Consider the following 24,555-nt stretch of genomic DNA (forward strand, 5'->3'; position numbering starts at 1 on the left):
GTGCTGTGTCAGGATTTGACCTGGAAGACCACATTTTGGAAACCACTTTGAGTATTTTTTTGACCCACAGAACTTGTACAACTTCAGCTGGGTTTGTAGGTAGCTCTGGATGGAAGGTTGTGTTTGTCCTGAAGGGAAACAACTGCAGGGGAAAGGCTATTTCATGAGGACAGAAGAAACCTGATCTGAGGCACAAGTGCAAGTTATAAATCCCTCAGACTCTCTTGCAGCTATGACAATCATAGTCTAGAATTCTAAGCAAGTAAGGTGGGGGCATTTGTAATACTTCCCCAAAGGGACTGGACTGGCTTGAGACAAAGCTCAGTTGGTAGTGCTTGCTAGGCAGGCAGGCACTGCCTTAAAGGTATCAAGTAGCACCCTGCTGTCACTCCAGCATCAGGGAGGTAGAAACAGAAGGCTCAAAAGTGCAAGGTCAGGACTGGAGAGATGGCTCAGTGGTTAAAAGCACTGACTGCTATTCCAGAGGATCTGGGTTCAATTCCCAAGCACCCACAGGACAGCTCAAATCCACCTGTAACTCCAGTTGCAGGGATCTGCCACCCTCTTCTGGCCTCTGTGGCACCAGACATGTACATGGTGTGGAGACACACATGCAGATAAAACACTCATACAAATAAAATTTAAGTGGGATGTGCAGGGCCTGGAGAGAGGTCTCAGTGGCTAAGAGCACTGACTGCTAAGTTTGATTTCTAGCACCCATATGCAGCTCACAACTATCTATAACACTGGTTCCAGACGACCTGACAACCATGGCAAAACACCCTGAATTTTATGAGTTATATGAGACCCTACCTAAAAGGAGTGGAGGCAAAGCTGCTCTTTTCTCTTTGACAAGGTAAGTCTAGGAACAAAATCCCTAAACATCAGTCAGAGGAGTTTTCAGAAGTGGAAAAAAAACTCCAGAAAAGTCGTACAGTCATCCAACTCTGGTAAATGGCACTGCACTCTTCCCCCCAGGATGCCAACCATAACCACTACATCCAAGTTAAAATTGAGGCTTACCCTCACCAAGCAAGTCAATGAGATAAGACGGGTAAACAGGCCCAATGAGGCTACTTCCTGACAGTTTTCATGTCCTCTTACCCTAGAGGTCAGCCGTGACAGGCTGAGACCCTTTGTCTTTTGTTTTCGGTCCTAGAACTTTGCTATGTAGACCAGGCTGGCCTCCCAAGTGTGGGGATAAAAGGTATGTGCCACCATGCCTCGCAAGACTCCTATTTCTATGGTGGGCACTTATTTTCTCCTGAATTTTATTATTTAATTTTCAGTGGAGCCAATCTAGCTTCCTGCTTCAATTTCAGATTTTTTTTGGGGGGGGCAATGGATGGACAGTTGACTTGATGAAGACCCCCCCCCAAGTTTCTTCTTCCCTCCCTTCAGTTGTGCTGGCTAGAAATGAGGGGTTTTTCAAATTAAAAAAAAAAACTTTCTTCAGGTTTTGTAACAACTTAAAACTTTATTAAATACACAAGCCTGCTATAACTGCCATTTGTGCCCTTCAATGTCACCCTTGTGATATTTCAGATCCTTTTTAGGGCTACTAAATTGTCCCTTTTCCTTCTGGGGTACAACAGTGGTGTTCCTCAAGCAGGCAGTGAACAGGGGCAGATCTACAACTGAACATTCTAGTCCTTTTAAAAGGATTTGCACTTAAAGAAGCACCTTGCAAAGGATATTCAGGTTAGATTTAAGTGAGGCCACCCTCATCCAAGGTACAGGTTGCAATGAACTAAGCTGCTCTGTCTGGGGCCTCAGAAAGTAAACAGGCAGCAGTGTGTTCTGGGACTTAGTGTGAGTGGGGAATGTCCTCCCCAAACTTGTTCTGGTGGGCAGCACTCTTCACATCTTGGAGATCCTGAAGAAGAAGCAAGGACAAGGTAGGTAAAAGCGAAGGTAGCTCTATTTTAGCTACAAAGAGGCTGTTAGCACTGTAGCTTCAACTACCGCATCTCATAGACTACTCATACTCCTGCAAATACTCATGGGGCAGCCATGCAAAGGAGTCTGTATTCTCCTCTTATCAAATGACAGAAGGGATACGGGGTGGAGGGGGACAGGGCTCAGTGGACATGGCTTAAACACCCTGCTCAGGCTCACCTGGTGGTGGACATAAGCCTGACAGAGATAACACCAGGTAGACAGGTCCACACAGCTGAGGACTAGTGGATGTTGAGAGGCTTCATGGTGGTGGACCATATGGGCATTGACATAACGACTACAGTACACCTGAGGTTGAAAAGTGAGTGTCAGAGTTGCTTGGCACCAGCTGAAGTTTGCTGCTGAGCCAACCTCTACCCAATTCCTTCTTTTGCTCCATACCTGATAGCAAGTCAGACACACCCAGTTCTCCTGGAGTGTTCCACAGGTCTCACATGGTTGGGATGTATCCAGGCCTGCTGCAGGAATGGGGCATACTGCCACCAAATGGGGACACCAGGATAGTGGGGTCACAGCATAAAATACATCCTAGAGTGGGTAGGTAAAACTGAGTAAGGGAAGAGTTCCACCTCTCCACATACATCGCATGCTCCTATCTGGAGGCATGAATGGACAAGAAGCAGCAGTCATAACCCAGGCTCTCACCTGGGCATTAAAGTCCCCAAATCCTTGTGTCAGCATCAAGCTGTTCATATCCTGACCTCCAGCTGCTTCTGCTAGTAGGCCCTCCTCGGATTCAGGGGCCTCCTAGAAACAGAAGGAAAAGATGTATGTGAGAATGTCCAGACTCCCCACCCACCCCACTTCTACCCTCTTCCTAGGAGTAGCAGGCTTTACCTGCACGCCACTTCGTAATTTCAAACTGCTGAGTCTCCCAATCAGCTGGTCAGGGGCCCGCTGGGCTGTGGCTCCCTGTATAGGGGACGCATCAGTAGTCTGCTTGTCTGCACATGAGGCTAGAGGAGTTTGGATTGGCTCCGCTTCTTCCACAGCCTGCTCTGAGGTGGTCTGCTTAGGTACATTTTTTGTGGCTGATGCTGAGGCATGCTGGTCAGTAGTGCTTCCTCCCACAGGCTCATTTGAGGTGGCCTGGTCCAGGGTAGCTCCCCTAGCAGCTTGTTTTGAGGACTGGCCCTGAACAAGCACTGCCTTAGCTGTCTTTGATTTAGCATCGCCTAGAGTAGATTCTACTGCAGATACTGCTGCTTTGGGTGTGGTCACTCCCTTAGGTGACACAGGATGGGTCGTTTTGGGCTTAGAGCTGGAACATTCTTCCTTGTCTTCCATCTCTGGAATGATGGAAAGGATACTTGAGTGTGGACACCACTCCTTTCCTGCCTCTGATCCACCCTCCCTTCTCTGAATTCCCTTATTTTCATTTTCTCTTTCTCTTTTCTTTCTTTTATCTTTCCCTTTTTAAAAAAAAAAAGTTTTTTAAGACAGGGTTTCTCTGTATAGCAGTGGCTGTAGACTAGAGGCTGGCCTTCAAATCACAGAAATCTGCCTGCCTTTGTCTCCCAAGTGCTAAGATTAAAGAGGTATGCCACCACCGCCCGGGCACTCACTCATCAACCGCAAACTTCGCCAGTATCTGCGATGGACTTGGATGGTCTCAGTGATTGAGGCCAGGGCTCCTGGCTGTGGTGGTCGGAGCAAGGCAAGCGGGGGTGGTGGGTCTCCAAGGAGGGAATGGGTGCAGGCAGCCATAGATTCAGAGATAGATGCCAAGTTGTAGCCACCCTTTGCAAAGGAGAGGGAAGGGTACAATGAGGGGGTCATCAGAGAATTTGGAGGGTTAGATATCCTAGCTCTCCAATTCGTTCTCCTCCTTGTTTTAGGCCACTAAAAGTCTAGAGTGGTACCAGGAACAAATGAGTATAACACACATGCGTACAATGGGCAGTACTCACTGTGTGAGGTGGTTTTGAGGGAATGTAAATTGCACTGTCAGGTGCAAGGTAACAATAACAATACTGGTAATAGTATTAACAAACTATAGCTTACATTTATTATTTGCTGTGAGCTTAGACCCTATTTTAAATATTTTATACATGTTAACACAATCTTCACACTGACAGATGCTCAATCTATACAGAAAAATGCCCCTATGCCACCTGTCTTCATATTGTTCAGGAACCCTAAACCTTACATCATAGAAAGCACAGATTTGACCCACACAAAAATGCATGTGGCAGATCCAAAAAGAGTCCCTCTTGTGACCCGGTACAGGAACAACTAATATTCTCTCTGTCTGATCCCCTAACTTGAACTTTTTCCTACTTGATAGAAACCTGTTTCTACTCCTTTTATACACAAGGAAACCAAGGCCCGGTGTAGGTAGAAGGCTTATTTGAGGTCACAGCAATTGAAGAGGCAGTGCTGGTGTTCAAATCTGAGCTGACAAAATAGTTCAAGTTGTTGCTAGTATTACCAAGGAATTGAGCCTAGGCCCTTGGTTCATGCCAGAATAATTCTACCACTCAAGTATAAGCTCTTCACACTAGTTAATGTTCCTAACCCTAATCTTAACCTTCCATCATCAGTCCTGGGCAAACCTAAGGTGGGACCTTGTGTAAGTCAGTTAAATTCCCTGTGACTTACTGTCCTCATCTAGTGTACCCAAGTTTTCTGAGAGGGTTAAGTTAATGTCTGAAAGATGTAACAGTAGGAAGACAGCCTCTCTACAGTGCACGCTATATACCAGGAATGCCTCCATAATGAGCCAGCCCCATCTGTAGATCAAGAAACCCAGGCACATGGTGGGGGCACCAGTCACTTAATAAAAGGTCAGTGAGTTTACTTTGTCTCTCTAATGTGTTAGGAGCAATTCAGATGTGGTAATGAGCAGACTGCCAGAACCAAACGTTCAAGTCTCAATTCTGCCATTATTAAATGCGTAACTCAGACTAATTATTGTTCCACTCAATTCCCTAATTTGTTTTTTTTTTGGGGGGGGGGTGAGGCAGGCTTTTGAAACAGGGTTTCATGTAGCCCAGGCTGGCCTCAAACTGGATATGTACCTGAGGATGACCCTGATCCTCCTGCTTCCTTCCTTCCAAGTGCTGGGATGGTTATGTGCCACTACAACCAGATGGTCCCTCTGACCTTGAGAGGGACATAAGCTAAACAGACTCTACCTCGCAGGACAAGGAAGCTTGCAAGCCTGACATAGCCAACTCTTCCAAACTGCCCTCCCTCCCTGGGAAGAGCAATCAAGAGAGTTACCTCTAGGATAAGGATAACACGGCCATTGGCAAGGCCCATCAGCAGGTGGGTAAGGTGGGCATAACCCTCAGGTGTCACTTGGCAGCCCCCCAGTGGGTCCCCTTGTGCAGCATCAAAGCCAGCTGAAACCAACACCAGTTCTGGGTTAAACTGCAGTAAGGAAAGAAGAGACACATGGGCATGAAGGCTTAAGAAGGCAGTAAGCAATGGAAACAAGGACCAAAAAAGGCCTGGAAATGCAAGTCAGAAGCCAGAGGACGTGAGGACAGGGATCTGAAAATGAGGAAAAGAAGGCAGGGAAACAAGGAGAAACAAAGGGTATACCCGCCTGAAACTCAAGCTATTGGGAGAAGGGGCTGGAGAGATGGCTCGTGGTTAGGAGAGTTGGTTGCTCTTCCAGGACTGGGGTTCACTTCCCAGCACCCAAAAGGCAGCTCACAACTGTCTAACTTCAGGCCCAGGGGCTCTGATGATCTTTTCTGGCTTCTATGGGCACCAGACATGCATGTGATACATATGCATGCAAAATACCCAAACACATTATATAAATATTTTTTTTTTTTTAAAAAAAAAAAGGATATTGGAGACACTATAAATTGACAGAAGGGGGCACCAGATAGAGTCATAAGATAGATATGGATCACAGAGACAAGGATACACGAGACTCAGGTGGCAAGAGATAGTGGCAAAAGAAATGGAGTCAGAGACATGTTCTCTCTCTCTCACACACATGCACACACACAACAAGGGTCAAACATGGGACATGCATGCACATGATCCAGGCTTTTCTACACAGAACACCCCCACTCCCAATCTTAGAATCACACACTGGCAGGACTGCAAATCACACCAGTTATACATACATGCTTGGTTTCATGTGGGGACAATAATGTACAGCCACCCCTGCATTGGCACAATGTGCATACAGTCACCACAGATAGAATGATTATACAAACTGTTCATGCCCACAGGAGGCAATCACTTGCACACAGTTGGACAGACACATACAAGGTAGTCTCTGCCACCTGTTTATAGTCGCATGCATGCAAGTCCTAAGTACAGACTTGCAGAGTTGGACGCACACGCCATTGGTCCTGCCCCCAGCTTGGCCACATAGCTAGGCCAGCCCTGAGTCAGAGCACTCAGAGAGACCTAACACATAGACATCTGGACCCAGTCAACCAGACCTGGATGAAAGATCTTACTACAGCCTCCCACATTGAGGAGGTCTCTTTCAAGCTATCACAAGACAGACAGCAGCATTCAAGGGCATACAGTATCACACCTATCACATACAGAAAAATAACGACAGCCACTGTGCAGCATTACATATATATATATATATATATATATATATATATATATATATATCTCCAATTTCCTGGCTCCCTTGTACACACAGTTTCACAGAGACAGTATCTCTTACAGATACCCTTTCAACCATGCATTCACAATGGCAGACATATCCAGGAGGTACACACATGCATACACATATAGCCAAGACAGTTGCTCACATATAAAATGTCATACAGAGAGACCACACACATGCAGCCATATGTGCACGGTCAGACAGATAGATACATAAGGCCATCACTGCCACCACTGTCCCAACAACCATCCAATGATCACTCACTTGGTAGTCAAACACACATGCTGAGGAAGCAGGTATGTGCTGCCACCTACAGATATCACATAATGACCAGAACCTCACCTCATAGGCAATGGGAAGTATCAGACGATGCCAGGTTGTCAGGTATTCAGCATCTCCCATTCGGGGCCCATTCCAGGGCACGTTGACAGTGAAGCCTATACCCGCAGCTCGGCCTACTTGGGTACTGGCACCTTCATCCCCCATAGGGAAGAAAGTGCCACGGTCATATCGGTGCAGGGACATGTATAATACACTGCCAGGGAGAGGACATGATGAGAAAGGGGCCACAATAAGTTAGGGACTACAAACATCCCTTCAAGGATGGTTCAGCACCCTCCCATACCACATTCTTACCCACAGTCCCATCACTCACCTGGGGTCATCTTCAAACATGTGCTGAGTTCCATTACCATGATGAACATCCCAATCCACGATCAGGATCCTGGGGTAGGGAAACAGCTCCTTTTAGCAGCCTGGGACATTTAGCTCTAGGAGACAGAGGGCTCTGGCTACCTAGATTTCAGAAGCATTTGTTGCTGGGTAGCAGGACCATGGGTATCTTGTGAAAGCCCTGGCCATCATTTTAAGACTGAAGACCCAACCTTGGTTTCCAAAGGCTTTACTATGGGCCTACACAAGTACTTGAGGCTAGGTCCTAGTCTTTTCTGAGGACTCACTAGGGAACAGGGCTCTGGGTCTGGTTGAATAATATAACATGCCAAACCCTAAGTCTTTTGGAGTAAGTATGGGGAGCCTGGGCTTGGGTTCTGTTGGAATGACCTGATCACAAATGTATAATACCCTGGATCCTAGTTTATCAAGCATCTAGCTCAAACGCTCTGGCAACACTAATACAACCCTCCTGTCTCTTTTGTAGTCAAGTGCTGCCTAGTGGACCCTTGCTTGCTTCTGTGAAAGTTCCTGGGGCTGGACCATAGATCTGCCAAGTAAGACTGAATGGGGTTGGGAGTAATGTCCACAAAGGTCAGGTTTGGGGGTATCTGGGGAGCCCTTACCGCAGGGCACGCCCAGCAATGGCTTGGGCATGGCGAGCAGCCACAGCTACAGAGTTGAAAAAGCAGAAACCACAAGCAGCATCTGGTTCTGCATGGTGTCCTGGAGGACGCACTATTGCAATGCCGTTCAACACCTGCAGAGAGGAGCAGTGAGGAAGCCTGGATCTCTGGCCCTCCCTCTTGTCCTTTCCATTCTTCCCTTCCCTTTCTCCTGTCTACTCTACCAGTTCCTAGGGCAGCCACTCTGGGGGTGCTCCTCCCAGCACAGACTCTCCTATGGCCTCTGTCCACCTAAGTAAGGACAGGCGGTCCTCTCTATTTCCTCGGGACCTCATCTCTCCAGGTAAACTGCACTCTGACACCCAGAGAAGACACACCTGTCCTGAAAGCACAGCTTCCACCAGGCGGCAGGCAGCGCCTGTGGCAAGCTGCGCACAGGCAAAGGTGCTGGGGCAGATGTAGATGGAGTCAAAGTTGGCACCTTCCCGGTGCAGCTCCCGGGTTTTCATCTTTTCTGTGGCCCGGACACGCTCCACGTACTCAGCACTGGAGACAGAGAGGAACAACTTGCCACATGCACATCCCCAGAGAAGAACTTGGACCTCTCTAGGTGGGCAGTAGCTCCATCCACCTTGGAGGAGAGCCCCAGGCCCTATCCCTAGAATGTCCCTAGAGCCTGCACCTGGCCTAGCCCTGGCTCTGGGTCTGACCTGTGGCAAGAAAGAAGCTCAGCATCCATGGCAGGCCGCGCAGGTAGGATGACACAGCGTGCTGCGAGGCCCAGCTCCTCCAGGTGGCACATGATCCTTAAGATGCGCTGAGGTGTCTCAGGGTGATGACTAGTAGTGGGGGAAAAGCAGCGCCAGGGGTTAGTGACTGAGCTGAGCAATCCCAGCACTTACCCAGCCCTCTGACTACATACTTGTCCCATAGGTTGCAGTGACTCATCATCTTTTCATCATAGACCAACCCAGTGCGATCATGCAGCACTGGCCATGTATCCATTGGCAGTCCAGCAGTCTCCCAGCGGCCTTCCTCATCTTCCTCTTCGGCCTTGTCTTCCTCTACTTCATCTTCCTCCTGGGGATCAACTATAAAGAGGGGCTCAGATCACCCAACTTGCTGAATCTGGATCTCATCATATTTCGAGACAAATGTGGGCCAGACATAAGGCCAAAAACCCACACAGCCCTCCCCACCAAGGCACCCCACGAAAGCAAGAGAGGATCTGGAAGGGAATATTCCCAATAATTTATTCCATGTCTGACGCTGGTCATGCCCATCCCCCACCTCCTACCTGATCTTACAAGGATCTCCCAGAAGGGTTCAAGGGCTTCTAGCGTGCAAGAGATCGAAGTCTGGGCACTGGAGGTGATGGAAGCAGAAATGTGATGAAATGGCTCCCAGGCAGGCAATAAAGGCTCTCCTTTCCCATTTCCCCCAGGCTCACCTTGCACAAGGTACACCAGGGGACTCCAGCATGGGGCAAGGGTCTCCAAGAAGGGTGTGGAGTGATGCACTGACACCCTTAGCCAGGGAATGGAGGTTATAGCCGCCCTGGGGAAGGAGTTGTTGGGGAAGGCAAAGCAGAGGGCCAGATTTTACCAGAGAAGGATAATGATAACAGTAACAATATTTGGGTGCATATTATATGTCAAGGAGCAATACACTTAGAGGGTGACTTCATTTCATTTATTGGACAATAATGTAAAGTGATTAGCAGAGGCACCAAGAATTATGAAGTGGTAAGGCTGACCAAGGAAGAACTTTACAAAAAAAAAAAGCACATTAAAGAAATTTTTGAGAATCAATTATTTACTTCATGATTATGAACATTCTGCCTGCATGTGTGATTGTGTACCACACGTGTGCCTGTTAGATCCCCTGGAACTGGAGTTATGGATAGTTGCAAGCCACCATGCTGGGAATCGAACCCAGGTCCTCTGCAAGAACAGCAAGTGCTCTCGGCCACTAGGCATCTCTTTGGCCCCCAGGAACTTCTTATATACATGCAAGCTCTTGTTTTGCTTTTAGTGGTGCTGAGAATGGAAGCATTATACCTTTTAAATCCATCCCCAAGGTCCAACAGATTTGTTCTTGAGCCTCCAAGTGGGCCAATGAGTGGGATCACAGGACAAGAGTGCTTACCACCAAGCCTGATAACCTGAGTTCAATCCCCCAAAAGAATCTACATGGTGGAAGGAGAGAACCAACCCCCATAGTTATCTTCTGACCCCACACATCATGGTACATGTGCATAGTGTATGTACATATACATACAAAGAATGAATAAACAAATATAAAACTTCTAAGCCCTTTGGGATCTACAGAGTTAGATAAAAGTGAGTTACTCACCTCCAGAGACATAATCAACTTGCCTCCTGCCAGACCCATGAGAAAATGAGTTAGGTGGGCAAATCCTGCTGGAGTGGCGGCCATCTCTCCCTGAGGGAACACAAAGCTCAGTGTACTCCCCTTTGCCTACCTAAAAGCCCAGAGAACCTGCCTTACCTTGGGGTCTCCTCGGAGGGCATCAAATCCAGCAGCCACCAGAACCAGCTGAGGCTGAAACTGAGGAAGGGTACAGACTATGTGAGAACACCCGCCTTCACAGGTCATCCCTCAATGTTGCCCCTCACCCCCAAATTTCCTAGATCTCCCAGACCTCAAAGGCAACTGGCAGCAGGATGTGCAGGAAAGCGGCAATGTAGTCAGCATCCCGCATCCCCACCTGCAAACATAGAAACATTACGGACAGTCACCTTTTTTGAGACTGTGGGAGGGCAGGGCTAGGTTCACTTTAGGCGGGAAGATACTGACCTGGTTCCAAGGTACATTAATGGTATATCCCTGGCCTTGGCCAAAACCTATAGTGGACCAGTTAGAAGCCTTGAGGTGGGGCCAGAACCGACCCTGCTCATAGCGGTGGATGGAGAAATAGAGGACACTAGAGGCAGAGAAAAGAAATGTTGAGGGGTTACATAGCATGTGTTAACGCAATCCCCAGGATAGAAAAAAAATAAGGGAATTAAAGAGTCAAACTTAAGGCCTCCAACCTACAGCTGCAAGGGTTTATTCAACAAGGTATTTTTTGTTTGTTTGTTTTGTTTTTACCAACTACTCAATTCATTCTCTCCCTAAGTTTTTACAATTCTCAGTCAGTACTTTTTTGTTTTGTTTTTTATTTTTTCTGTGTAGCTTTGGAGGCTGTCCTGGGACTAGCTTTTGTTGACCAGGCTAGCCTTGAACTCACACAGATCCACCTGCCTCTGCCTCTCAAGTGCTGGGATTAAAGGTGTGTGCCACCAACGCCTAGGTTCAACCTACACTCTTAATTCTTCCATTAGTTTACCCTTCCATTCATTTACCAACTTAGCCATTTCCCCATTCATGAATCCTCTCCCAGTGGTTTGACTGATCTCCCACCAGAACTTCTGTCAGTAAATATTGCTGCCTTTTCAATGTCCACCCAATTTCAGACTCAAGTCTAAGGTCTCAAGAGCTACCAGTCAACCCAAGAACCTGGACATGATGACCCTGTGAGAAACTCTAGGTCACGTCTTCTCACCACTCCCCCAGTGTATTATCCCTAGGTAATAACAACACTGAATACTGGGGGTCCTTGGGGGTCTTGGGGGAACTTATCTGCAGAGGCCAGTTAGGGCTGTAAAGAGCCTCCAGTCTATGCTGGAGAACTTAGTGATTCCACTAAGAAGTGGAGAAATGCAGAAGCCAGGAATGAGGAAAGATGGGGCTTGGTTTTGTGTGTAGAGCTAAAGTAAAGGATGCTATCTAAGGTAAAGGATGCTATCTAAGACTACCATAAAGTCAATGAGGACATTCCTTTTCCCTTAATACTTCACAAAGCCACATCTATCACTTGTATTTCATAGGTGAGAAAGCACCCACAGGGGTGAGAGGGACCAACACACAAACTGATGCTGAAAAGCCACAATGTGCAAGCTGACTACAAAGATAAAATGTGCACATTCAGATTGAGAGGACATATGTACATGTTCTGGATGAAAAGACAAGATGAACAGATTCTAGCTAAAAAGGCATGACAATCAGGTTGAGACTAAAAGTATATGATGGACAGAATCCAACAGAAAGCACATAGAGGGGTGGGGGGAGTTAACTTTGCTTGGGGGAAAACAAAATGAATAATCTATCATTTATCTACCCATCTGTCTATCCAGTAACCATCTATCTGATCAACTACTCCCTGCCTTGTTCCAGGAGGATGAGGTGGCATCCCCCCTCCTTTTTATGAGAAATGAAAAATATTGGTGAGCAAAAAAATCTAGACTAACTCAAGAGAGACATCTTCATATATGTTGATAATATATAAAGCTGTGGCGTTTAAAAGGCATAAAAAAGATACTTAAAACTGAGGAAAAGTAACATGGAATTGGAAAATGAAATCTTCATAAAAAGCTTTAGTCCTGAAGTGATAATCACGGAGCCTGCACTGCATGGTTCTATGCATATATTTTATGGTTATTTAGCTTAGAGTTCTTGTGGGACTCCTAACAGTGGGGGTGTCTCTAATTCTTTTGTCTGCTCCTGGGGCCCTTTTCTTCCTACTGGGTTGCCTTGTCTAGTCTGGATTTGTACTTGGTCTTATTGTAACTTGTTATGCTGTGTTTGGCTGATATCCCTGGGAGGCCTGCTCTTTTCTGAAGGGAAATATAGAAGTAGAATATCTGAGGAAGAGGGGAGGTGTGTGTGTGTTGGGGGGGCAGGATGGAGAGGAGTGGTGGGAGGGGAAACTGAAGTAGGCATACAATGTATGAGAAAACAAAAACAAAAAAGCTCTTGTCTTTGAGTGGGTACAGGATGGTTTTTTTGTTTGGGTTTTGACACAAGGTCTCTATTATGTAGTCCTGGCTATTCTGGAACTTGCTATGTAGACCAGATTGGCCTTGAACACACAGGGAACCACCATGCCCGGTCTGAATTATTGTTTTGTTAAGCGTGTTATTTTACATTTCTGACATTGATAAGTAAATATTGGCTTCAAACTTTCAGCAAAGTAATGAGTAGAGAAAAATAACTATACTGGAGAAAAAGAATTTTCCTCAGGGAGTTAAGTAAGCAAAGACTTTAAAAACCAAACTCCACAAGAGCTCTCAGTCAGAGAAAACAAAAACTAGCACACACTGTAATACCAGCACTTGGGAGGGAGAGACAGGCAGATTTCTGTGACTTCAAGGCCAGCCTGGTCTACATAGTGAATTCCAAGACAGCCAAGGCTATATAGAAAAATCCTGTCTCAAAACAAACAAACAAACAAACAAACAGAGTAAACAGAAGAGGATTTTGTAAACTAGGTTTATAGGGTAAACAGAAGAGGATTTTGTTTTGATTGATTGATTTTGTGTGTGGTACTATATATAGAATTGAGGGCTTTACACAGTCCAATGCATGTGTGTACGTGTGTTCATGCATGTGTATAAAAGTCAAGGACAATCTTGGGTGTTATTTGGCCAGACCATGTTTTTTTGTGGTAGGGTCTTTTATTAGCTTGGAGCTCATCAAGTAGGTGAGGTTTGCTGGTCAGTGATCTGCCTGTCTCTGACACTCCAATACTTGGGATTATAAATGTGTACCACCATCCATTACTTGGGATTATAAGTGTGTACCACCATTCTGGGCTTTTAAAAAATACAGGTTCTAGGGATCAGACTCAGGTTCTCATAAGCAATTTACTGACTGAGCCATCTATTTCCTCAGACTCCAAAAGGTTACTTTACAATAAGTTCAAACAACTTCAAGTACGACAATGGACTGATAAAATAGGTTTACTCTTTACCTTTCTGACATCCCATGCACAGGATAGTAAAGGTACCAGCTATAGCGATGCACATATATAATCTCAGCACTCAGGAGGCTGAGGCAGGAGGATTGAGAATTTAAGGATAATTTAGGGTATATAATGAGACCATATTTTACCTCCACCCCCCAAAAAGCTTATTAAAGTCTTATTCATTTTCTCACACATGATATTGAGGCTAATGCTTTCTTTTAAAATGCTGAGATGGAACCCAAACCCAAAATGTAGAAATAGTTCTACCACTGAGCTATACCTCTCCAATGAGTAATACCTTCTCTAAAAATTAATCCCTAATTTTAAAAGATGCATTCTAGAATTTATGCAGAAATAAAACAGGAGTAGAGTAGTGGGTGTAGACATGGATTAAAAAAAAATGGCCAATGAATTTCTTAATTTAACGAGGAAGCCACAAACAAACAGAATAAAGAATGCAAGTGGAAGAAATTTTAAAAGGTAAAAACAGAAAATTTAGTAAAGTAGTAAAATAGTAACATTGACAGACGAGATTAGAAAAATAATCGAGTAGCTGGAGAGATGGCTCAGTGGGTAAGAGCACTGACTGCTCTTCAGAGGACCTGGGTTCAAATCCCAGCACCCACATGGCAGCTCACAACTGTCTGTAATGCCAGTTCCAAGGGACCTGACACCTGCTTCTTACATCTGCAGAGTCATGCACACCCATGGCATATATACATGCACTTAGGTATACACACATACACATAAAAATAAAATTAATTAAATAAAAGATGTGCACCCTCTAAACTTCTCCAAAAAGAGAAAAAGAGGTATTCTTTTTTTTTTTTTTTCATGGTATTTGCAAAATCCAACCTAATGCCTGGATCTTTTCCCACAGTCCCTAAACTTGAGATCTATATCAGCAGACATCCTCTGTTGCCATTCTAGGAAATGCTTTTCAGGAACACTGATCTACTAATAGCACAGCACAGTAATCTCATGATGGCCCCAAGAACAGCCCTTCAATGTAAGGTATAAATAGCCAAAAGAAGACATTTGAGGAAAAGCACAGATACAAAGAGAAGAACTAAGAAGATAATTCAGTTAGCTTCAGAATGAAGAGACATAACAACATGGAATGGAAGACAACTTAAGGCACTTCGATTTCTTTTATGTTGTTTTTTGTTTTTGAGACATGGTTTCTCTGTGTAACAGTTCTGGCTTTCCTGGAACTCACTGTGTAGACCAGGCTGGTCTTGAACTCACAGAGATCCACTTGCCTCTGCCTCCTGTGTGTGCCACTACCACCCAGCTCTAATTCTTATTCTATAAAAGCAAGCACAGGAATGAGTGGACATAAAAGTGAGAAAGAAAGAAAATCCTTGTGCCTATCAAAAAAATGTCTTACTAGAGAGGGTGGCACCATGTCTTAGCACTTGAGGGGGAGGATCTCAAGTTGGAGGCCAGCCTGGACTACAGAGAATGAGATCAAAGCCCACTTGAGTTACACAGTAAGACCCTGTCTCAAAAGAAAATAAAAGTCAGATTACATAATTCAGTGGGAGGACTTACAAACAAAATTAAGGCCATCTCTCAGGACACTGAGCAAAAGTAAAACGAGATACAAAAACAGGAAATAAGCCTAATGGGAGGAGAGATGCCAGCAGTTAAGGGGGTTTTTGTTCTTCTAAGAGGACCTGCATTTGATTCTCAGTATACATGACAGCTTATAATTGTCTATAAAGTAAAGTTCAAGGGATCCAATGCCCTTCTTTGGCTTCTGAGGATACTAGACATGCACGTAGTGCACACATACATGTAGGCAAAACAGCCACTTTTAAAAAAGTAATGATTTCTTTTTTTTAAAAGCCACACAGGGCTGGAGATGCAGCTCAGTTGGTAGATTGCTTTCCTAACATGCATGAAACTCTAGGTTAGATATCTAGTGTCATACAAACTAGGCCTGATGGTACATGGTATAAGCCCACCACTCAAGAGGTGGAGGCAGGAGGATCAAGAATTCAAAATAAAAAATCCAGACCATCCTTTAGGATTGAAGGTTTAGAGCAGAAAGTCAGAACTGGAAAGGCAGAGAAGGGAAATAAAAATTAACTTAAAACTATAAGAATCGGGGCTGGAGAGATGGCTCAGAGGTTAAGAGCATTGACTGCTATTCCAGAGGTCCTGAGTTCAATTCCCAGCAACCACATGGTGGCTCACAACCATCTGTAATGAAATCTGCTCCCGTCTTCTGACCTGTAGGGATACATTCAGATAGAATACTGTATAATAAATAAATAAATAAATAAATAAATATTAAAAAAAAAAAAAAACTATAAGAATCATCCCAGACAGTTACATACTTGCCCTGGCCCTGGGGTATCAAAAGGAAATACCTCTTGTCCCCACTTAAAACAATAGGTCATCCTCAGCTACATACAGAGTTAGAGGCCAGCCTAAGCTGGAGACCCAGTCTCAAAAGTCAAATGAAAACAAAACAGAATCCCATAAAGTATCACGTCAGGAAGTTTAACATCTAAAAGGAGTCTGAGAGAACAGAAAAAATAAAGTATTTATCAAAGATCTAATGTAAGAACACATGCAAAGATAGAAGGTATAAGGCTGCAGATGTAAAATGTCAGCCCACTGCTAAAGAGAAGTTAACAGAACCTAGAGTTTGTGTGGGAAAACATATGGGAAAAAGAGAAAAGTCTAAAGCCCTTCAGACAGCAAAGCAGATAACTCAGAAAGAAGTGAAAAAGACAGTTGCCATCAGCACTAAATGCTGGAAAATAGTAAATAAAGCAATGTTTAAAGAACAAAGCATCTAGATGGGACCAAGGGCCACAAGAGCAAAAGCAGATTCTATGTAATCAGTTCAATGGAAGGCCAGAGAAAACAACTACTATTTACAATATAATACCCTTAGTGGCAAGGAGTTAAATCATTTTCTATAGGAAGGATAAACTGGTACCCTTCTGGAGTAAAGTTTCATAGCATATACCAGACCTTAAAGCATGTTGAACTGACTCAGCAATTCACTTTTAGAAATTCCTTATATAGATACACCTAAAGATGTAAGTTAAATATTTATAATACAGAAAAGAAAAGAAAAGAAAATAGCAGGGCGTTGGTGGCCCACACCTTTGATTCTAGCACTTGGGAGACAGAGGCAGATGGATCTGTGAGTTCAAGGCTAGCCTGATCTACAGAGCTAGTTCCAGGGCAGGCTCCAAAGCCACACAGAGAAACCCTGTCTTGAAAAAAACCAAAAAAATTAATAATATTATTCATAGTAGAATTGTCTATAATAGCAAAAACTAGGAAGTATCTTAAATGTCCCAGGATTAAATGACCAGAAATACAACACAATGAAATACTCTACAGTGTTTTCAAGGAATAAGATGCTTTTGTAGCACCAACATTTTAAGCGTGTCGTCAATCTGGTTAGAGGAAATAAAGTTGCCAAAGAGCATAGGAAAATTATCCCATTGGTAGTATAATAGTGAATATTTACATGTAAATAAAAATGTAAGGCTAAAACCTAAACTGTCAACTTATTTTTATTTTGTTTATGTGTATAGCTGTGTCCATGCTATGGTATGGATATGGAGGTCAGATGATAACTTGTAGGACTTGGTTCTGTCTCCTTCTACCATGTGGGTGCTAGAGATCAAACTCAGGTTGTCAGCCAAGTACCTTTACCTTCTGAGCCATCTTGCTAGCCCTCTATTTAACTTGAAAGAATAGTTTGAAGTACTATCATAATTAAAAATAAAGTTTTGATTTGAGGTCCACTCCAGCTTGGGGGTCAATTGTAGAGCAAGATCTCCACGTACTTATAAGTCAAATCCCACCTCTTTCACTTCTTTGCATGACATTGTAACCTGTAAGGATCAGTTTCACCATCTGTAAAATGGGAACTCCACAGTTCTTGCTTCAGAGTAATAAGGAGACAGCAGACAACCAAGAACCAGTACATTTCCTCATTCCAGGCTAACTCAATGAACATGAATGCTCCCTCCCCTTTCCTAACTCCTATGGCTGGGCCAAACAGTTAGAAGTAGTTAGAAGTCTGGTATTGAGAGTGGGACTTGTGATATACCTGGGGTCCTGGTCGAAGATGAACTGTGTCCCTTGACCGTGGTGCACATCCCAATCCACGATAAGAACCCTGTGAACAGGAGAGAGGGGAGCTCCGTGCAAGGGAATCAAGTGAAATATAGAGCCAGGACCACGGTACCCCCATTCCATGCTACCCCCATTCCATGTGTCATTTGCTACTGACCTCTGAATGCGGTGCTTCTTTTGAGCATAGCGGGCAGCCACAGCCACATGGTTGAACATGCAATACCCATCCATAAGACTGTGCTGGGCATGGTGTCCTGGAGGCCTAAGCAGGAAAGGAAAGGTACAGATTTGAGAGTCTTCCTCACATGCTCCCAATTCTTCCAGCATAGCTCCTGTGAATCTGCCAGCAACCGAGGAACTGTGGCTTTTGAAGCTTCAACCCCCCAACCCAATGCACTCTCATCAGAGGAGATTTAAACATAACCATTACAATGTACATGCGCCAGGTGGTGGCGTACACCTTTAATCCCAGGACTCTGGAGGAAGAGGCAAGCAGATCTCTGAAACTGAGGCCATTCTCATCTACAGAGCTAGTTTTAGGTCAGCCAGGGATACACAGAGAAACCCTGACTCAAAAAAATCAAGAAAAAAAGTGCAGTTTGGAAGCGAGTGCTTCATGTGCTTACTGCTATTGGTGATTGTGATTAAAGGGGGACTGAGAAGGGCAAAATCTATCTTCTGCATTTGATCAGTTCTAGGAAGTCAGCTGTGAAGAGATGTGCTATGATTTTCCATGGCAACAGCAAAACAGCAAATGCTTTGACTAAAATTTAAGATGTCATGGTTTGTTGGCTACAAATGGATTTCAAGATGTTCCAGATAGAAAAGAAATATATACCTGAGAATCAGTGAACTATGATACTTATTACTTACTAATAAGACTATCTGTGAGAGGATACAGAAGTTACTGGTTACAATGACTACCTATCAGGAGCTTATCCACAAGGATAGGAGAGAGGATTTTTATTGAACTCCCCTTTGTATCATTTGACTCTTTGACCACATGAAGACATTGGACCCAAGTTAACACATTTTACATTTGAGGGAATGATATTTTTTTTTGAGAAAGTATCTTATATAGCCTAGGCTGGTCTCAAATTTACTAGCTTTGAATTCCTTCAACATCTACCTCCAAAGTACTGGTATTACAGACATGCACCTCCATGCACCACTAGGTAGAAAGATTTGTTAAAAAATGTATGAAGCTGCTAGGTATTGGTGGCGCACATGTTTAATCCTAGCGATCAGGAGGCAGAGGCAAGAAGATCTCTGAGTTAGCGGTTAGCCTGGTCTACAGAGCAAATTCCAGGACAGCTAGGGCTACACAGAGAAACCCTGCCTCAAAAACCAAATAAAATAAAATAAAAATGTAACAAGCCAAATGCTTGAGAGTCCTACCTGATGACGGCCATGCCATTCCGAATCTCAGCCCCCAGGACAGCATCGACCAGCCTGAGGACAGAGCCTGTGGCCAGGCAGGCACATGAATATGAGTTCTGCAGACAGTGGAGGGTCAGAGAGAAAGAATGAGAAAGAACTGTCCTATCTATTTTGCTTCTTTTTCCCACAGTGAGGTTGCCATGGATATGGGTGATCCCAGAATAGCTGCCACACCCTGACCTCCGTTCTCATGCATACCGGATGCAGATAAACTGAATCATAGGTGTCTGCTAGTATGCGAAGTTCTCCTTCATTCATGTACTGGGTTGTTTCCATCAGGTCAATGTATTCCAGGCTGAGGACGCAAGATAGGGGATAGGATTTGAAGCCCTGTTCCCTCCCCAGCAACACCTTCTACAAATCAGGCCTTTGGCCAAATCAGGCCTCCAGTCAACCTAGGGGATCACCTGGGATGTAGGCCACAGTCCCAATTATTTTTCTAGCCCCCCCCCATCTCCAGTTATGTATTTTGTTCCCTGCAACAGCCCTCTGCCTTTTTTTGTCTCTTGGAGCTCAGCTCAGATACTCTCTGCCAAGCTAGTTTTGTGTGAGTCACACTGTACCAGGCCTATTCCTTTGAGTTCCTACAGCCCCCAAGTGCCCCCTGACCACTCTGCCAGGCATCCACCATCAGTTAACAAACCAGATTATAAGAACACTAGCCCATCACAGGCTTAGGATCTGCAAGATGCTGTCAGGTATCTGACACACATACTGACCCTCCTGAAGAACTTAAGATTTTTTTCTTTAGGGGGTGGGAGGCTTTTTCAGACAGGGCCTCATGTAACCCAGGTTGAATTTGCTATGTAGCCAAGGATTGTCTTGAATTCCCAATTCTCTTGTCTTCATGTCCCAAGTGATGGTATTATAGGTATCTACCATCACAATTGGCTGGAATTTAGTAGGACTTTTTAGCAATGACAGATTCAGAGAGGCTCAAGGACTTGCCCAAGGCTGGCCACAGTGTCTATGGGATTCTTTCCCAAAGCATCCAGTCTGTCCTGGTTGGGCCAGAACATCTTCCTCCCCACCCTACCAAGCTCCCAAGTTTTCACCTGTGAACCAACATCAGCTCCTCCTTCTCAGCAAACCGGGCCTGGGGAGACATGAGGAATAAAGGGCTAGAACCCAGGCCATGCCTAGGTCCTGCCGGTTCCCTGCCCACCACCCGAACACTGGTTGGTAGAGGTTCACCTGAAAGGACACACAGCGGTCCAGGAGGCTCTCCAGGATCAGCTGCTCTTTGATGGCATGGAGCCTCTCAGGGCATTCAGGGAAGCTGGGGAGGTGGAGATGCAGTCATACATACACACACAAACAAGCAAGGCACTAGGGAGCAAATCACATCTCTCAACCCTACCCCATAGGTGCTCACTCCTTACCTGTGGCACCAGCCTTTTCTCTTGTCATTTCTGCAGCCTTATACTTCCCCCCCCCCACTACCATTTATGCCACCAGTACCTCCAGTCAAAGCTGTCTATCACATCATCCCTGCTACTACACTCACTCCAACAGTCCCTTCTGTACACAGCAGCCAGTGGTGAAAATTCTAGTACTCAAAACCCTTTTATAACTCCTACTCTATTCACAGTTGGAGCTAAAATTTTATCACACCTAAAAGGCCAAAAAAAAAAAAAAAAAAAAAAAATCTGTCCTTATCCTTTTTCTGACCTGTATCTATGTATCTATCTTTCTTCCTTCATTCCCTTCTTTCTTTCTTTTTTCGAGACAGGGTTTCTCTGTGTAGCTGTGGAGCCTGTCCTGGAACTCACTCTGTAGACCAGGCTAGCCTCGATCTCAGAGATTTGCGTGCCTCTGCCTCCCAAGTGCTAGGATTAAAGGTGTATGCCATTCACTGGCCAGCCTGACCCTGCTTATCACATGACTCCTCTTTCACTTTGTTTCACCTGCAGTGGCCTCCTTGGTCTTCACATACCTTTCAGCCAAGCCCATGGACTTTAACATCTTTTACCTAGAACACCCTTTTCCACAATGACTCCATGGCTCACTCCCTTAACACCCACCTGTAATTTTATGCAAACTCAGCAATGCCTTCCCTGACTGATGTACAGAAAAACAGAAGCACCCTTCCACTCAAGCTTTATTCTCCCATCCACCTTAGTTTCTTCTGGATAGCATTGCTCTGACACTCTTCCTGATGACTTTTGAAGGCAGTTTAGTTTACTGCTGCATCCCTAGCTCCTCAACCAATGTAGACGGACCATAAATGAAACCTTTCTCACATCATTAGTTTGTCTTAGGTCAGCATACGGGAGATAGCTACTATATTTGTAAACATCAGTGTAATGATTAACAGACAATGGCAGAGGCTAGTAAAATATCTAAGATCACATGGAAGAAAGTTAGTGGCCAATGAAAGGCTTTTGTGAGAGTCTCAATAGTTGTGAAAGTTGAAAGAGAGATCAGCCAAGGGTAAAGACCCAGCTAGAGGGTGCCTGGCCTGCTGTAAAAACAGCCAGGAGACCAGTGTGGGTGAAGTGAACTGAAGCAAATGAGGAAAGAACTGGCTGAATAGGTCACTTAAGGGTGATGTGGAGCCAAATCACGTGGAACCTTGGAGGCCAGGATAAAGAATTCAGACTTTACCTTGAGAGCTCTGCCCTTGAAGTACTTTAAGAAAGGCTTCACTATGGAGGCTAGAAGCAGGGGACCGGTGAGGAGAAGTCAGATAATGAATATATTTTGAACACAGACACAAAAGGTATAAGCAGATTCTTTTGAGAGGTAGAGCAGATGGGAAGTATGTTTTGGCATAAATGTCTCTTCAGGCGGCCTCTGGGACTCTGCTTGCTAGCTACTCCAGGGCCATCTAATAAACACTCTACCCAAGTATTCGAGCTCATGCCTGTAATCTCAGTAGTCAGGAGGCTAAGACAGGAAGATCATCAAAGGGTTGAGGCTGGTTTAGCCTAAATAGTGAGTTCCAGGACAGCCTAGGCTACAGAGTCAGCTTTTGTGTAAAAACAAAAACACATTGAATTCCTAGTCACTCTGTCTCCATTAAAGACTTCATGCTGCTGTTGGCTGTTTAATGATCTTCCCTCATACTTACCAAGAGCTGAGCAGGGACTTCTCCATTTTGTTAACATGTATCACCAACTCTTGGCACACAGTAGACACTTTGATACATATGTTGGTTTAAAAGAGAACTCTTTCAAGAATGACCCCCCACTCCCTAAATCATCTGCTTCCAGACAATAGGCTAGAATAAGAAAAGCTTCACTCTTGCTTGGGGAGACAGGGGCAAATTTGGAAATGTTCTACTCTGGGGACAATCTGGAAGTCCCAGCCTCACCTGTCATCCCAAAGGCAGTGGAAGTCATTTAGTTGTTCATCAAACACCAATCCAGTACCAATCGATACTCTTGTCTCAGGGTTCAGCTCCTGCAGGGGAAAAGAAAAGGAACACAGATTCATTCAGAGCCCCAGTCACAGAAAACACTGCATACTGTCTAACACGGGAGAAATCATTGTTTTGTTTTGTAAAGAAGACCAAATTGCAGCCAGGCATCTCTCACCAAGCCTTGAAGCCCCACGATCAGGTCTTCTTCAACTGCTTGGCTGAGCTTCTTCATTTTGCCTTTCTTCTTTACCTCTGCTAGATTGGGGCTGGAGTGCAGTGCAGTACCCTTCTTAACACCTCGCTTCTGCCAATCAGAGAGAAGGATCAGAGTCTGGACATGGCTGGCTGGCTTTCCCTCCCCCCTCATCAGGGCCCATCTGAGGCCTCACCAAGGTGGCGCTGGAGTCCTGAGGGGATGACTGGGGATTGTGCCTACTCCTTCGTTGTCTGGTAGAAGAATCCTGGCCAGTGGAGGTCATGGCTGAAGAGCCTTCACTCCTGGCACGGCTCTAAGAGGGGGTGTAGTTGGCGGTGAGGCCCCTGGAGTGTCCAGAGGACCCCACATCCTTGTCCCTTACCAGGTCCCGCCCCTATTCTAGATCGCATCCTTCACTGTTCCATTCCTGTGCATTCTAAACCCCGCCCCTCAAGGCCATCTTCTGTCTCAGAGGAAACCTGGTCTCGTCTGTTTGTTCCCCTGGACCTCGCTGCTTTTTATAACATTCTCCTCCTTCATCTTGCCTTTGCACTCAACAAGGTAAACCCAGGCTCAATGCGGCTCTTCTAAGACCTACCCTTTCCAATCACCGCTCCCCTCCCCTCTACTTCCCACACCCTTTCATTCCTCTAATCCTCGCCCTGAACGCTTGGCTTCTGAAACCTGCCCTCTTCAACCTATCTCCCAGGCTAGTCACCGACCCTTCCAGTCCGCCAGGCCAAGCTGCGGCGACCTCGACACCACCCTTAAAGACTCACTTAACTCCACCTCCTATAGGCCGAACCCGCACCTTCCGCACCCTCTGATCTCGTCCCGATCCTTTCACTGTGCCCCGCTGCTCAGGGGACTGCCCCTTTCGATCAGAATCCATTAGACCCCACCCCCTTCTCAGATGCTGAACGTTTAACCAAGCTCCCTCCGCCACTTCTAAGCCTCCGCCCCCTTCCCGCCCGGCCATCGATATTAGCCAATCCTTTCCCCCCACTACTTACTGAACGCTGCCCCTTTCTCAAACTCCGCCTTTGGCTCGCACCGCCAAATTCCCGGCGACCTGTGTGGCCTCGGGCACCTGATTCCTTCTTTTCCATTGGGCTGAACGTTTTAATTTGCCCGCCCACGTCCAGCCCACAGCGCGGATCCCCAACTCCTCTGGCTCACACCACACCTCTCGCGAGCTCACCAAACTGACGGGCGGGTCATACTGCGCCTGCGTAAATTGTGACTCAGTGGTTCGAGACCCGGATCTTCCCCTAGCGTTACACGCCCCCCCCACCTCCACTCCGATCCACTGCCGCGGTTGTTCTGATTGCTATGGCTACCATTCTTAATTCCAAGCCAGTCATCTTAGGAACCCAACGGACCGGCATCCGTTGTACTGTGCAGTGATTCGAGAGCGAATCAAAGAAGCTAGGGCGTTCAAAAGGGATTTCTCGGGTTTCCTGCGCTGCGCTTGGCGATGACGTAGCTAGGGCAGGCAGGTGACTGTTCCGAGATAAAGACTAATAATGTACTATAAACTAGTAGGTACTATGGCTGCTGGTATTCAAAAATAAGAGTGGAATACATGTTGAAGATTTTCTGAGTTAGTACTCACTGTGATAGAGTACGCAAGCATCTTCAAATGTTAGCTATTATCATTCTGTAAAAATGGGTAGGGGCGTGGAAGGAGTCTCCAAGTGGCACATGGTGCCAGAAAGCCACACTTCTGTGATATAGTTCGCATTATTAAGGCTGCTTTGCAGAGGGACTTAGACATACGAT

The 24,555-nt window shown here is 45.4% G+C and overlaps 1 protein-coding gene across 2 annotated transcripts; it reads right to left on the reverse strand.

Annotated features, from left to right (window-relative positions):
* Positions 1-1,457: 1,457 nt before the first annotated feature.
* Positions 1,458-23,931, reverse strand: Hdac6 (histone deacetylase 6). 2 transcript variants are annotated; one of them, XM_051179557.1, is made up of 29 exons: positions 23,787-23,931; positions 22,967-23,086; positions 22,753-22,881; positions 22,530-22,618; positions 20,408-20,492; positions 20,269-20,309; positions 19,412-19,508; positions 19,172-19,269; positions 17,931-18,035; positions 17,748-17,816; positions 10,672-10,798; positions 10,517-10,582; positions 10,363-10,422; positions 10,207-10,296; positions 9,302-9,408; positions 9,149-9,216; positions 8,774-8,942; positions 8,562-8,690; positions 8,229-8,397; positions 7,852-7,985; positions 7,209-7,277; positions 6,896-7,088; positions 5,185-5,334; positions 3,525-3,699; positions 2,797-3,248; positions 2,605-2,706; positions 2,341-2,487; positions 2,119-2,247; positions 1,458-1,876 (listed from the first exon to the last, which is right to left on the reverse strand). In XM_051179557.1, the coding sequence occupies exons 1-29, from the start codon at positions 23,880-23,882 to the stop codon at positions 1,808-1,810; spliced, it is 3,534 nt and encodes a 1,177-aa protein (XP_051035514.1). In that variant the 5' UTR covers positions 23,883-23,931; the 3' UTR covers positions 1,458-1,807. The 2 variants fall into 2 exon arrangements, with proteins under 2 accessions (XP_051035514.1, XP_051035515.1); XM_051179558.1 differs by lacking the exon at positions 23,787-23,931 and adding an exon at positions 23,585-23,696.
* Positions 23,932-24,555: the final 624 nt, after the last annotated feature.

Source organism: Phodopus roborovskii, unplaced genomic scaffold, assembly GCF_943737965.1.
Source record: "Phodopus roborovskii unplaced genomic scaffold, PHOROB, whole genome shotgun sequence".
NCBI classification, from domain to species: domain Eukaryota; kingdom Metazoa; phylum Chordata; class Mammalia; order Rodentia; family Cricetidae; genus Phodopus; species Phodopus roborovskii.